Source organism: Chenopodium album, chromosome 14 (assembly GCF_948465745.1).
Source record: "Chenopodium album chromosome 14, dcCheAlbu1.1, whole genome shotgun sequence".
Lineage (NCBI taxonomy): Eukaryota > Viridiplantae > Streptophyta > Magnoliopsida > Caryophyllales > Amaranthaceae > Chenopodium > Chenopodium album.
Window position 1 is genome coordinate 41,228,416 of NC_137847.1, and position 14,549 is coordinate 41,242,964.

General features: G+C 33.4%; 2 protein-coding genes across 2 annotated transcripts; both read left to right on the forward strand.

The window, feature by feature from the left end:
* The first annotated feature begins 5,997 nt into the window (after positions 1 to 5,997).
* LOC145579248 (uncharacterized) lies at positions 5,998 to 7,177 on the forward strand. The gene is made up of 2 exons (XM_081636495.1): positions 5,998 to 6,516; positions 6,694 to 7,177. The coding sequence occupies exons 1-2, from the start codon at positions 6,040 to 6,042 to the stop codon at positions 6,850 to 6,852; spliced, it is 636 nt and encodes a 211-aa protein (XP_081492621.1). The 5' UTR covers positions 5,998 to 6,039; the 3' UTR covers positions 6,853 to 7,177.
* Positions 7,178 to 12,313: 5,136 nt separating this feature from the next.
* On the forward strand, positions 12,314 to 13,224 carry LOC145578063 (uncharacterized). Its single transcript, XM_081635462.1, has 2 exons — positions 12,314 to 12,839; positions 12,989 to 13,224. Exons 1-2 carry the CDS (start codon positions 12,314 to 12,316, stop codon positions 13,222 to 13,224), a joined length of 762 nt encoding a protein of 253 aa, XP_081491588.1.
* Positions 13,225 to 14,549: the final 1,325 nt, after the last annotated feature.

Sequence of the window (14,549 nt, forward strand, 5' to 3'; positions counted from 1 at the left end):
CAACAATATCATATGATTTTGACCAAATTATTAATAATATTACTAATCATTGATATTATAAAGTAATTATGAAGTAAAATAAGAGTTTAGATTTTTAAAAAATAGATTTAAGTAGGGAAAAAAAGGAAAAAAATGCTTATCAGATCGGATTGGGTAACCGTTAATTTTAAAATGATACCCATTAACCATACCCGATAACAAATTATCGGAACGGGTACCCGAACTGTTATGGTTATCGGATCGGGTACCCTAAGTTTCGAAACGGTTACGGATCGATTTTTCGGGTTTTCGGTTTTTCGGGTAGTTTTGCTCAGCCCTACCAAAAATCACAAGACCATATTTAATCTTTGTGATATAAGATGTATATGTGATGTATATATTCTTAATTACTATATCAGTATATACTACTGAAATTGATTTTTTTTTCTTTTTTTTTTTATGTAAATGGGGGGACAGCTGTCCCCTCATGTTCCTATGTGGCTCCGCCACTGACTAAGTGACGTAGTGTGCGTGATTGGCTAAAATTTTACATGTCATCGTGATTTTTTATTTATTTAGTTTATTCCAAACTTAATTAAAAATCATTTTTGAATTTTGAAAATTAAATACTTCCTTCAATTTTTTTTTATTTGCATCACTTTGGAATGCACAAAGTTTTAGGAGAGTAATATAATATTGTGAGTGGGTGAATAAATTATTATAGTAAAAGTAAGATGGTGATAATGAAAGAGAAAGTATGTGAGAGAGGATAAATATTTTTATTATTTAAGCGGGGACCATGAAAGAGAGAGAAATAATAAAATAGTTTGAGTGAGGTTTAAAATAAGAGAGAGAAATGATAAAATACAATATGAAATTACCAAATATAGAAGTGATGCATTTAAAAAAAATCCATAAAAAGGGAAGTGATGCAAATAAAAAAAAATGGAGGGAATAGTATAAGTTTCTAAAATCAGTTTTTATTTTCATAATCGATTTCCAAAAATTATAAATAAATTATGCATTAAAATCAAAAAATTATTTTTAAAAAAAATATTCATTGAATTTCATATTTTTTTTTGGTGAAGTCGTTGACTTTCATATAAAATCAAGGAAAACTTGTTAAAAACCATCTTATAAAATTCAGATATTATTAAAAATCATCGTATAATTTTTTTTTGTCAAAGCACACCTGTTTTAAAAATACTAAAGGAAAAATAATTTGATGTGATAATTAAAAGAAATTAGGTCATCCGGGGTTTAATAAATTCCCGTTATGGAAACCTGAAATTTCATTTGATATGAAAGAAATAATGTGTTGACGCTCTCTCATGTTAAATATATGAAATAAATTAAATGGGAAGACATAACATTGAGATTGAGCTATATATGAATTGTAATTTTTAATAGTTTGTGTTAAAAGAAAAGTTCAAGAGATAATATATTGGTTTTTCTGAATAATTGGTGACCAGAAACTCACTGGAATAGTTTATATGTTGACAAATATTAGGTGACCAGAAGCTCACCAAGTATAAAGTATATGTGAAAATTTTAATTAACTAGTATCATACTATCAATGTTTCTAATGATCCCGAAAATCACCACCTAGTGGAATTATAGGAAATTTTTTGTTTGTATAACAATTCTCTTGATTGAGGCTGTTGAATGTCAGCACATAAGAAATAAAATAAGAAAATAGACAACTACACAATTCATAACCCCTTAATAATATTGATCTCTAGAAGACAACAAAATTTCATTATTCTCCATAAAGAGATATAAATTTGTTGAATATATATGATTATCCTACGAGATGAAATTTGTTGCACATGAAAATATGAAATTATATTTTAAGTTGGTGAAGAATTGCCCCAATATTATTTGAGATATTTTACCAACTGAAGGGGGAGGAGGGAGAATTGAAGTAAGTTGGCAAAATTATAAAATTATGATTTGTTGATCCCTATAATGATACTTTGTAAAGTTACATGTATGCCAATTTTTGTATCAAGATATGTTGCACATTTATGCTTTGATTTACATACTACCGTTATGACCTATTCAGAGGCATAGAGAGATACAATTTGATCATAGCGATAATGATATGATGTGCATACATTAAGATAGATCTTGCCAATTTTTCTTTAAATTACTACACCTGAAGTGTAGATTGTGTGATCGGTTCCAATATAAATATATGATATATGGCAAGATAGTGCAGTTGATACTTTTAAAGTATAACAATAGTATATTAATATCGTAGTGTGAGAAATACCCTAGATAGGTGGTATAGATATCTGAACTATAATATATGGCCTATGATATGAAAAAGAAAAGTTATAATGGTACCAATTAGAGATGTATTCAGACATCATTGTACAATAGCATGAGAAATTATATCTTAAGGAATTTTATGATACTAGTATACTAAGGAACCGATAAATATGCATATGCATATGCATGATAACTTGGACTAGTGAATAAGGGATCTGAAATATATGTCCATTTTAATGTCGACATATGTATAATAATTAAAAGTTTATCATGGACTAGAAGTCTAATGAAATATGGATTTTTAAATCCACACTGTACAGTGTGTTGTATTATTTTGAATCCTATTTTTTTTTCATATTCATGTGTGAGTCTAGGTTAATGATTTATTTATTGCATATGTCGAAATTTGTTAGATGCATTACTCATTGTATATTTTGTTTGATATGTTATCATGTTTTCTATATCTCATATTGATGCATTAGTGTCTATACAATTATTGTGGTATATGTGAATGTTTATTTAAAGTATAGTAAGGCGTATTTATAACTTTGATGAAAAAAATTACAAAGAAATACTCCTTCCGTATTTTAATAAGTGTTACAGTTTGACTGTTTCCACTATTTATATAATGGTTTTGACTTGATTAATTCACTAATATATATAAAAAAAATTATATTGTATAATACATTTTTGGATTCGTTATAATGTATACTTTCATAATATGAGTTTTCCTATAATTTTATTAACATATAATTAGATAAATTAATGGTCAAAGTCGTGTCTCAGCATGCGTATTTGGTCAAACTGTAACACTTATTAAAACACAGAGGGAGTATTTATATTTCAATGGACTTATAGTTGTAATGAAATTATTGATGACATCAATTTAATAGCATGTTATGAATCATGTAAGAAGAGTTCACGAAAAACTTATGTACGACGTATTTATATATCCAATCCTATAAATTTTATATTTTGAATATTGTAATAATTATCATACTTTAAGTCTATATGACTACGGGCCTGTTCTCTTCAGCTTAATTTCAGTTCAGTTCAGTTCAGTTCAGCTCTAATCAGTTTACTTTAGTTCTGTTCAGCTCCAATCAGTTCAGTTCAGTTCAGTTCAACTCCCAATCTCCTTCTCTCATAAAATATTCATTTTAGCTCTATTTACTTCAGTTCAGTTCAGCTCCAATTAGTTCAATTTAGTTCAACTCAGTTCAGTAAATGTGAACAGGCCTTACATCATTGACATCTTAACCTGAAGTTTGAGCATATGAGAGTTAGTGAGAATTAAAATTTGTATTTGCATGAGAATTACATGTCAATTATGAAAATTCTAAAGAATATGAACGGGATACTTATGCGTGCAGTGAGACTGTTTTCTTATGGTCCAGAAGAACCATGACCAGTGTATATAATTACATGTGTTATATTATTATTGAAAATAACATTAAATATATCATGTGTTGCCATATAATTATTAAGGAATGTTTGATCAAATAATGATCATCAATTTCTATTATTCACGACCTCCAGAAGAAGGCATAAGTATGATGGTTAAGGCAACTTTAAATAGGGATTTCGAATGAAATGTGGACAAATACATGTATTATTACCATAAGTATGATGATATGAAGACTCACTTGTTTGCGTGAAGATTTGAAGCTTTGGGAGGATTCAAGATCAAGGAATGATACTATTTTTCATCATTTGAGAAGATACTCAACGATATTGGATCGGATTCATTACATTCAAAGATCTCAAGCTATACATTCATCAAGGGGAGAAAATACGCGCTGCACTCTTTTTCCCTTGACCATGGTTTTGTCCCATATTGGGTTTTCCTAGTAAGGTTTTTAATGAGGCAGCATCATGAGCGTATTACGAAGAATGGTGTACTTTTTTTCCTTAATTAGGTTTTTAATCCTACATGGTTTTTCCTGATAAGGTTTTAATGAGACACATTCTTCGATAATGGACATCCAAGGGGGAGTGTTATGAAATAATTGTGGATATCCATTATCCTTTTTGTATCATATCGAAATATTCTAGATCCAGGGTTAATTGTTAACCAAGCAAACTCTAGTTATATTGTATGTATATATATCTCCTATTCTATGGAATAATGATTAATTATATTCTCTCTAAATTCTCTCTGTTTTATAACAATCTAACTTTTATAAGCTGGTTTTAACAAATTTTTCAAAAATTAAATTAATTTTGAGAACTTTGTCGATTTTGTTCATTAATTCGTCCACGAATCCATGTTTCATTTCGATTAATCCATTTCGTTTATCAATTTATTCAAATTGTTTCATATTTTCAATTTTTGAGAATTAGGGATTTGTTCTTCATAAATTTTAAGAACAATGGATGAATAATCCTTGATCGGTTAACGAAGAATAAGCTGCGTTGATCTTTGGATACTTTGTGGTGGCAACATTACATACATTTAGTCTCAAATAATGGTGTTTTTTCAACAGGGCAATCAAAGAAGACAACTGATCGATATTATTTCAAATCTAGTATTGATCCGTAAATTTGTATTTTCAAAAAGGGAAAATTGCCCAAAATAATCCGACCTTTGCCTTTTCCGGCCAAAGTAATCCCACCTTTTAATTATTTTTTAATAATTCGGCCTTTATACCCAATCGGCTCAAAATGATCCCAACCGGTCATGTAACTTGTTATAACAAGTTACCTGACATGTGGAGACATGTGATTAGTAAAAAAATAAAATAAAAAATAGAGTAAAATAAATTTTTAAAATAAGTTAAATTTTTTTAAAAGAAAAATAAAAATAAAAATTTAATATTTAAAAAACGACCCCATCAGCTGCCCAAGCCATCGTCCCCAACTCCTGATTCTCCTGCCTCGCGGTTCTGGCCACCCAGACCCCCAATCCCAACACTGGCGCCGCGTTTAACCCCCATCCCCCCAAAAAACCCAGACATTGTTTTGGAAACACCGACAAGCCATAAAACGATCTCCAAACTATCGAAAACCTCTTTTCTGTTCTGATCTCAGCCCCCTCCCCTTCCCCTGTCCCTTTTCCAGCCACCTTCCCTTCCCCATGCCCCGATTTCAACCCCTATTCCCTTATCATGCCTCGATTTTCGGTCCCTATGCCTTTTAATTCCCCACACCTTGATTTCGGAAATGGTTGTGTGGTTTAGTAGTAACGGAAGGGGGTAAGGGGGGGTAAGGAGGGTAAGAGCGTCGACGAAGGGCGCTAGTTGGTCGCAATGGGGCTGGTGTATCTGGGCTTCGTCAGGGCCGATGGTAGGGGCGGGGGAAGTGGTTGTGGTCGCGGTGGGACTAGGGTCTGGCTTTACGTTTTTTTTTTATAGAAAAAGTTAACAAAGTTAATAAATGTTTTTTTTTTTTTGAAAGAATAGTTAAATAATGTTAATTACTAATAATCATTTTTCAAACCAAAATTAAAATTAAAACTTATTTTTTGACCAATCACGTGGTGACAAATTAAATTAACCTTGATAAAAAAAGAAATTACCTACTCTACCAATTACAGGTCGCATGGTTCCATTTTGAGCAGATTGGATATAAAAGTTGGATTATTAAAAAAAATCAAAATATGAGATTATTTTGAACGCATCAGGCAAAAATCGGATTAGTCCAAACAATTTTTCAGAACTTTAAAATTAAAAAAATATTAAAAAATGAGGCGAGCACAGCAGGCACCGTCAATCCCTAACTATTAAACTAGATCCCCAAAGCCAAGACTGTTCAAATTTAAATTTGAAGGAACCCAAACAAATTCCAATGGCAAAACTCTCTCCAACACTCTCTTTTTTCCTGCTCTGCCTCCTCCTCTTCCACCCACCACAACCCACCGAAGCCATAATCTCCTACGCTCAACTCCGCACCATTTTATCCCTCTCACACTCTCTCTCCTCCCGCGTCGCCACCCTCCGCGACTCCCGAGGCGACGTCGAGGGTGCTCGCCGTGCTCGGCTCATAGCCACTAAGCTCGACCATGGTCTTAGCCTTAGGTTCTGGCCCACCATCTGGTCAATGGGTTGGGATTACCTCAGAAACTATGCTTGGCGTGATACGATGTCGTTTCAAGACGCTTTTGGAATTGCCGCTGATTTCAACGAGTTGCTGAGTTCACTCGGTGAGTTGGGTCGGTTGAAGTCCGATTCTCAGAGAGCTGCTTGGGTTGCTCGCCATTACGGGAATTTGCTTCGTGTTTCTAAATCTATGTTCAATCGGTTGCTCTCAATTTTCAGCAAATCTGTGAGTTTTTTATTTTTTTTTATATATATATTTTAATTTTTTGTGGAAATGATATCTTGTGATGAATTATATAAAATTGATGCCGTGCATGTAACTGGGTGTATGTTCTAATTTGCGATTTGATGTTGTACTTGGTGGGTTAGGAGTGGTATGTGAAATATGAATTTTGAAATGCAGGGGCCACTGAGAGAATTGGTAGAGACATTGAAGGAAGAAATGGAGGGTGAGTTTTTGAAAGATTGTCTTGAGGTTGGTAGTAATGATTTGAAGGGTATAGTTCAAATTATAAAGGAATTATCTTCTAAATATACAAATGTTGGTCACCAAGAACTCTAATTTTTATTTTAGTTATTCTTTTTGGTGGGGGAAATTGTTTGTTTGGGTTTCGAAAGGGGTATTCGGTTTATTTGTGATCTTAAGCTAAGAAAGTTTTTGTAGTAATAGAACTTAGTACTAAACTACTAAATGTGAAAGATTAGCTAACTTTTTGCCATTTTACACGGATAAGTCTATATGATTTGTTAAGGGTATGTATATGTCCTAGTGTTGGCTGGTTGTGTTGAATTTCTGGAATTTAAGTCTCCGTTTGAAATCCATGATCGAAGTATCAAATATCCGGCGTGGGTAGTTTAGACGAAAGGAACGATTTGTGAATTTGTAATCTGGCATACATTATAAGTAGAAGAAGTTGATTTGATCACTCTTATATGTTTGTTTCCTTAATTTGAGCATTTCATTTTAGATTTTGATGAACTATTCTTAGGATGTTTTAGCTTCAAATGTAAGTGAAAGAATAAAGAGAACAGACGTGAGGTTTGACAACTATTAACAACTAATCTAGTAGATTGCCTTAATTAGGGAGAGGTCATCAGGTCAGGAATTTATGTGGTCTGTCATTGGTGAACTTGAAATAGGAACAACCAATATGCGGTCTCATAGGAGCTCGCGTCAAATCATGGGCAAAAATCTTCATGTCACCTAACTATTTGCCCAAAAATGCTTTGCATTGTACATAATTATACTAATGTTTGCATTTGAATAATGTAATTGAAGGCTGGCCCTGAACAAAATGGCTTGAAGCTTGAAAGAATTTAATGGTAACAATTTACATTATAAATTGACTTTGATGTTTTTTGAGAAATTACATCAAGCATTGTATAATAATGTGATGCAATGCAGGTGTTTGATTTAGTAGTTGCCATATAATTTATATGATTTGGAAGGGTTTGGTTCAAATTTTTATAGACTTGACTTCATTATATTCATGATGATCAAGAATTCAGGTTTTTGTTTTGGTGTGGTTAAAAGCGAAGTAGAAAATTATACCATGCTTTGAAATTGGAAAGGATATTTGATTTATGTGGATGTTAGCTAAGAAACTTTTGGTAGGCAACTAGACATACAACTTCGTACGAGATTACATTAAATTAGTTTACAAACATAGGAAACATGAAAACAAAACAAGAACCTATTATTAGGGGTGTTCAAAAAACCCGACCTCACTGTCCCGTCCCGAATACCCGATGGCCCACAAAAAACCCAATGGGAAGTTTTGCAATTTTTTCTGTTTTTATGGGCCGGGTACCAGTCCCACTAAAATAGCAATTTCGTGGGACGGGACATGGGCCACACTGTGCTAATCTCGGGTACCCGAATATCCGGAAAAAATAAAAAAAATAAAGTAAAAAAGATTCGTTACTCTCTTACCAAGCTCAGCCAGCCCACTTAGACCTAGGGTTTCATTTTCTCACTCCCAAAAATTAATTTCAAAGCATGCTATAATGTATATATTATAGAAAGACATATCAAATTTTTTATTTATGTATAATTTTTCTATCTTTTTATTTATGTATAAGAGTTGAAAAATATTTTATTTATGTATTATTTTGCTATCTTTTTATTTATGTATAAGATTTGTTTCCTAAAAATTAATTTTTTTTTAAAAAATAAATAAATAAATAAATAAAAAATTAAGGAACACACCAGAAAATGACTCGTGTTATTGTCGGTGTGTTTTTTAGTATATTGTTATTGATTGATTATTGATGTATAATATTACTTGCTATTATTTATTACTTCTTTAAAAAAATTGTATAATTTATATTTATATTAACTAACCTTTCTTATCTTTGTTAAGTCTTTTTTTTTGAAGGGTACATTTGTTAAGTTTAAGATTGCTTTTTTTAAAGGGTATCTTCGTTAAATCAAAGATTGTTTTTTTTTAAGGGAATATTGCATAATTATTTATCACCGTAATATATATGTTTGGACAATCATGGTATATTTAAGGGAAGATTGCATAATTATACATCAATTATCTCCTATAGTAAATATTTATTTGGTGATTATTGTTGTTTTCTTAATTCTAGTAGATAATAGACGGTGGGAATATTTATTCATATCTTTGACATTATTGTATCTATCATATAATTTATCAATAAACCGTAAGATTTATATTTATTTATATATATGCAAAATATTTGCTTCTTTAACTAAATTATACTAAGGACACACCAAGAGATGACACGTGTGACTGGTGTGTCTTTTAGTATATAGTTATTGATTGATGACTTGATTAGTTAACAAGGTTGACGGTTGAATTTTTGAAATATTATGATTTTAAGATCCTAAAACTGATACTTGTACTTGTTAGCTCACTTAACTTTTTCTTAAAATGTGTTTGTCATGCCTAGAGGTGGGTAACGTGCCGTGCCGGGCCGGGCCGTCATGGGCCCTGTCGTGCCGCCAAGATATAGGCACACCCTAGCCCACGTCACGGTGTAGCCCACGTTCGTGGTGTGCTGGCCGGGTCGTGCAACCGATAATTTTTTTATTTTTTTTTAAAAATCGATATATATTTTTTTGAACAACTTTTAAAATCGATATACTATTTAAACAATTTTTATTAATTTATGTTTTTTTATTATTCTTATTTTATTTTTATAGTTCATTATTATTTATGTTATTTTTATTATATACATCTTTATTATTACGATTATTTAGCAAAAAGCAACAATGAATATAATAAAAATTTACGAGTGCGATAACATAAAGATTAATAACTTATTTTATTATACGCCGGTATGATAAATTGATAGTATATTAATTGATAATGTTAAAAATTGTATTATAATTGATGACCAATTTAACTTTATAGCTTATTTTATTTTACGGGGTACGGTAGTACAAAAATTAGCTATAATTAATACTATGTAATCTAGTTATTCTTCTTGATCTGCTTCGTCTTTTTCTTCTTCTGCAAGGTCATCGACTAATTTAATTGATTGAGAACTATTAGAACTCAACGTTCCTTCGTCCTTGTCGTTTTGTGCACAAGTAAAATCTTGTGAGCGAGTTTCGGCATTCAACCATTCCTTGAAACAAGCACACATTTCAAGTGTTTTGGGTTTTAGACTTGTTCTTCTATCATCTAAAACCCTTTCCCACGCACTAAAAGCTCTTTCGGAGGCAATGGAGGACACTTGAATAACAAACATATCACGAGCCATTGCCACCAAAATTGAATGTTTCGTGCTTTGTGTTTTCCACCAATCAAGGATGTCATGGTCGTACTTCTCTTTGTCGTCCATGCCTTTCATGAAGTCGTAACTTAAATACATTTGCGACTCCGAAACATTACTTTGTGTTATCCTAAATAATGATTCACTACCTGAAAACTTAGACATCAGGTTAGCAGCTTGTGCAAATAAACTTTTAGCTCTTTTGCTTGCGTTTTTTAAATGATTGAGAAAGAGCAAATCGTGACACAGTTCCATATTTAGATTCATAAAATCTATATAAGGCAAAAAATTGATTAGTCACATTAGTTGTATAAGATTCAACATTACCTTTAGAATTCATGCATTGAAAATAGATATAAATTACTACCTCCGTTTTATATTATTTGCAACGATTAGACATTTTTTCTCTTTAGTTTATATCAAATCGCTGCAAATAATATGAAACGGAGGTAGTAATAAAAATGTACCATCATACTTTTGTCTTGGATCTTATGTAGAAGCAAAATTATAAATCATAAGAAGATTAGTGTAATATTTACGCCATTTTTCCTCCACTGATGGAAGATATTCATCATAATCGTGCTGTGATTAGTGTTCATCGAAAAATTGTGTAAGTAAACATGCATTGCCAAAAAATGAATGAGCCTAAAAATTATAAATAGAAGAAAAACAATATGTCGTACTATATAATAATTGTAAAAATTGTATATTTTTCACAATTAGACCTATCACATCTATAAAAGCAAATTGTGGAAATTTTATTATAAAAAATTATTAATGGAACCTTGTACTCGATTGTCTTACTCAACATGCCATAGGTGGAGTTTCTCTTATTTGCACAATCCGTTTTAATTTTAATACCCTTTATCTTTTGTTGCCTACAAAATGTTTTCTTTCTTAAAATCTCATGTTAGAGTTGTTAATAGGCATAATAGCATTTTTAATTTTGTAATAAAATGGACCAATTGCATGAGTTCATTCTTCACACACAAGTTAAGAACGTGATAAATGCATCTAATGTAAAGTACATCTCCATCTAATATTTCATTGTTCAATTGTGCTTTAACTAAATTTGCACTAAATGTTATAGAATTTGCATTATCAAAAGTCATAGACATGATTTTGGGCTAAAGATTATATGTATTAGATGATGAGAAATATTAAGAATGGTTTGAAGGTATTTAAGCATTTTATAATGAATAATGCGTTTTTGTAATAACCAATACACCTAATGACAAGTTACACACAAATAGTGATATCGTAACCACTATTCTATGTATCTACGGTTAAAGAAACTCTACAAGTAAGATAACTTAATTCATCATATAACTTCAATTTGTAATCTTAAAAAGATTTCATGGCACTTCAATAGACAATTTTTCTAGAGATTTTTTTGTGTTGAGGTTGTAGTGCTCGGTTAATGTAATTGTTAAAGGGATTATTTTCGGCGAAAAGTAAGGTTGTTCGGCATGTACTAACATTCCCCCAAGTTAATCCCTATCTCTCTTATAATTGTAACTGAAGCCATGTGAATGGAATTGAGAAATTTTGGGTTAAGTTGGATCACTAGATAGTTTACCACATTTACGGACATGTCAACTTAGGTGCCCCGTCCTTCCATTGGTTTCGGCCGAGTAAATTTTGTTACATGTCTTTCACTTGTTAACGTTGTTGACGACAGGAGATACTAGGTCGTTATCATGACTAATCTTCCTATGGTTAAACAAAATTTATACACAATCAACTTAACCAAAATACTAGTATAATGGCAAGCTAAGAGGTCGAACCCATAAGATGAATGCTATAATCGCGTGTTAAGCTATCCCGAAGATTATAGAATTGGTTTAGTTAAGCAAGAACCAAACAACACAACAATTCAAATATAGAAATTAATATCACAAACACTAGGGAATTAGAATCTACATGCACTCAACAAAGCAACAGATAAGTAAAGTCCCTCGTCTAGGGTTCGTCCTCCCTGGACTAGGGTCTGTCGTTTTCCTTAATTTTCCCAAATTAATTCTCTGTTTCTGATCTTTTCCCCCAATTCCTTCTTTCTTCTTGCGTGTATTTTGTACTGCTTTGGTTAGATTCTCCCTTTCGACTCAATGGCAGAGGATTTGCTTACAGAATTTGAACGCTTCCAATTAACAGAGGACGAAGTTCAGGTTGTTGGAGAAGACATTGACGAGGATGAGGATTAGGGCACTAATAATCAGATTTCCTTATCATTAATTGGAAAACTATGGACCTCGAAACCCTTTAACTCGGAGGCGATGAAACGAACATTAACGAATGTATGGAGGCTTCAAGACAAAATTGCTATCAAAACTTTAGACATGAACTTGTTTGCTTTTCAATTCACAAGTGTAGAAGATAAGGAGAGGATCATAAACGGCTGCCCATGGTTCTTTGATGATAAATTGTTGGTTTTGAAGGAGGTTAGTGGGGATGAACAACCTTCTGAGATCGAATTCAAACATTCTCCAATGTGGGTTCGCTTGATTGATGTGCCTTTTAATAAGCGGAATTTGAAGGTGATGAAGGAATTTGGAGATTACCTTGGTGACTTTGTTGAACTGGATGAGTCAGACCCTTTTGGGTGGGGAGAGTTTATGCGTATCAAAGTTAATGTCAACATCACAAAGCCTCTGCGAAGGGGACTGTTCTTAGCCACTGGACGTGCTTCATCCAAATGGGTCACAATAAAATATGAACGCTTGGCAGAATTCTGCTTTTTCTGTGGGCGTTTAGATCATACGGAAAGTAGCTGCACTTTTAAGGAGGAGGCTAGAGACTCAAGTAAGGACATTGTATTCTATTATGGCCCATGGCTCAGAGCTTCCCCAAGGAAATGGTCTCAAGGAAATGGTCTCGTCAAGCCCTGGCAGAAATTGAAAAGGAGTAAAGATTGAAAGAGGATCTGCTATCCTCGAGGAAGGGGCGTGCAGTAAGCTACAACGACTCTGATGCAGTGAAGTTAGGTCCCCCTGGAGCTGCTCGGAAGCTGTTGTTTTCATCACCTGCTGCTAAAGAACATACCATGTCACCACGTGCTAGGGAGGCTACTCTTGTCAAGGTGTTTGATAAATCGAGCTCAAAGGAAGTCTTAAGGCTGAAGAGCGTGGCCAATATGGAACTTGAGGAAACTGAAAATGCATCAGGAACCTCGAATGTCACAGAATAAGCTAATGAGACAACTAATCAGGCTTTAGCTCTGAATTTACAAAAACCTTCTCGCTCAGAGGAAGGTGAACATGCCATTGTTAAGAAAAAGTGGAAGCGTATTGACAGGGATGTTGATATTTCGATGGAGGAGCAACCTGTTCTTGTGGGTAAAAGGAAGCAGCTTGTCAAAACTGTAGAAGTAGAAGCAACCGAGGCATCAATTGGGAAGAAGCTTAAAGCTACCCCTGAGGTGACTCCTTTCTCTACTAGTCCGGCGGAGGTTGACTTAGTTCAACCCAGCCCTCTCCAATGAGTACATTTTGTTGGAACTGTCGGCGGATGGCAAGCCCTCGAGCAGTTCAAGCATTACGCAAGTGGTGCTATTCTCTAAGCCCTGAAATTTTATTTTTGTCTGAAACTATGATTAATAAAAATATTGCTGAGACGAATAAAAATAAATTTGGTTTTCCGTATGCTTTTGGTGTTAGTAGTATTGGAAAGTCTGGTGGTTTATGTATTTACTGGAAGGATAATATTGATTTTTTTCTCATCTCATACTCTCAAAACCATATTTGCGGGGATGTCAAAACTGACAGGGGTATGTGTTGGCGTTTTGTGGGTATTTATGGTTGGCTTGATTCCGGAAACAAAAATAAACATGGTCCCTTATCAGAAATCTATGTGACAGCTTTGATGGCCCTTTATTAATCGGTGGGGATTTCAATGAAATTCTTGCTTAAGCTGAGAAGGAGGGTGGGGTGGATAATGTAAGAAGGGAGATGTCTGAGTTTCAGGATGCGCGTAGTGACTACGATCTTCATGATTTAGGTTTCGAGGGGCAGTGGTTTACTTGGGAACGAGGCTTAACAACTCGTACCTTTTTGAGAGAGTGATTAGATCGTTTTGTGGCGAATGGCAACTGGCTTGATGGTGTGATGTACCCGAGAGTTGAAAATCTGGATCGCTGTAAGTCTGATCATGCACCAATTTTCCTCAAATTTGGCGCTCATAGGCGAAAAAAGAAGAGAAAAAGAAAAGATTTCGCTTTGAAACTTGCTAGTTACTAGATGCTGATTGTGAAAAGGTGGTTAGGGAGGCTTGGCGTGACAATGTGGGGAGTATGGAGGACAAAATTAAAATGGTGGTTGCGGACCTTCAAGTTTGGAGTAAAGGCAAATTTCGAAAACTTGAGAATCAAATTGATACTCTTGAAAAAGAATTGAAAGAGGCGCAGACTCCTTGGCAAAGAGAGCTAACCTTGAGAAAAGACTTGATGATCTTTATGATAAACAGGAAGCCTATTGGTATCTGCGGTCTAGGGCCTCGGAGATCAAGGATGGGGAT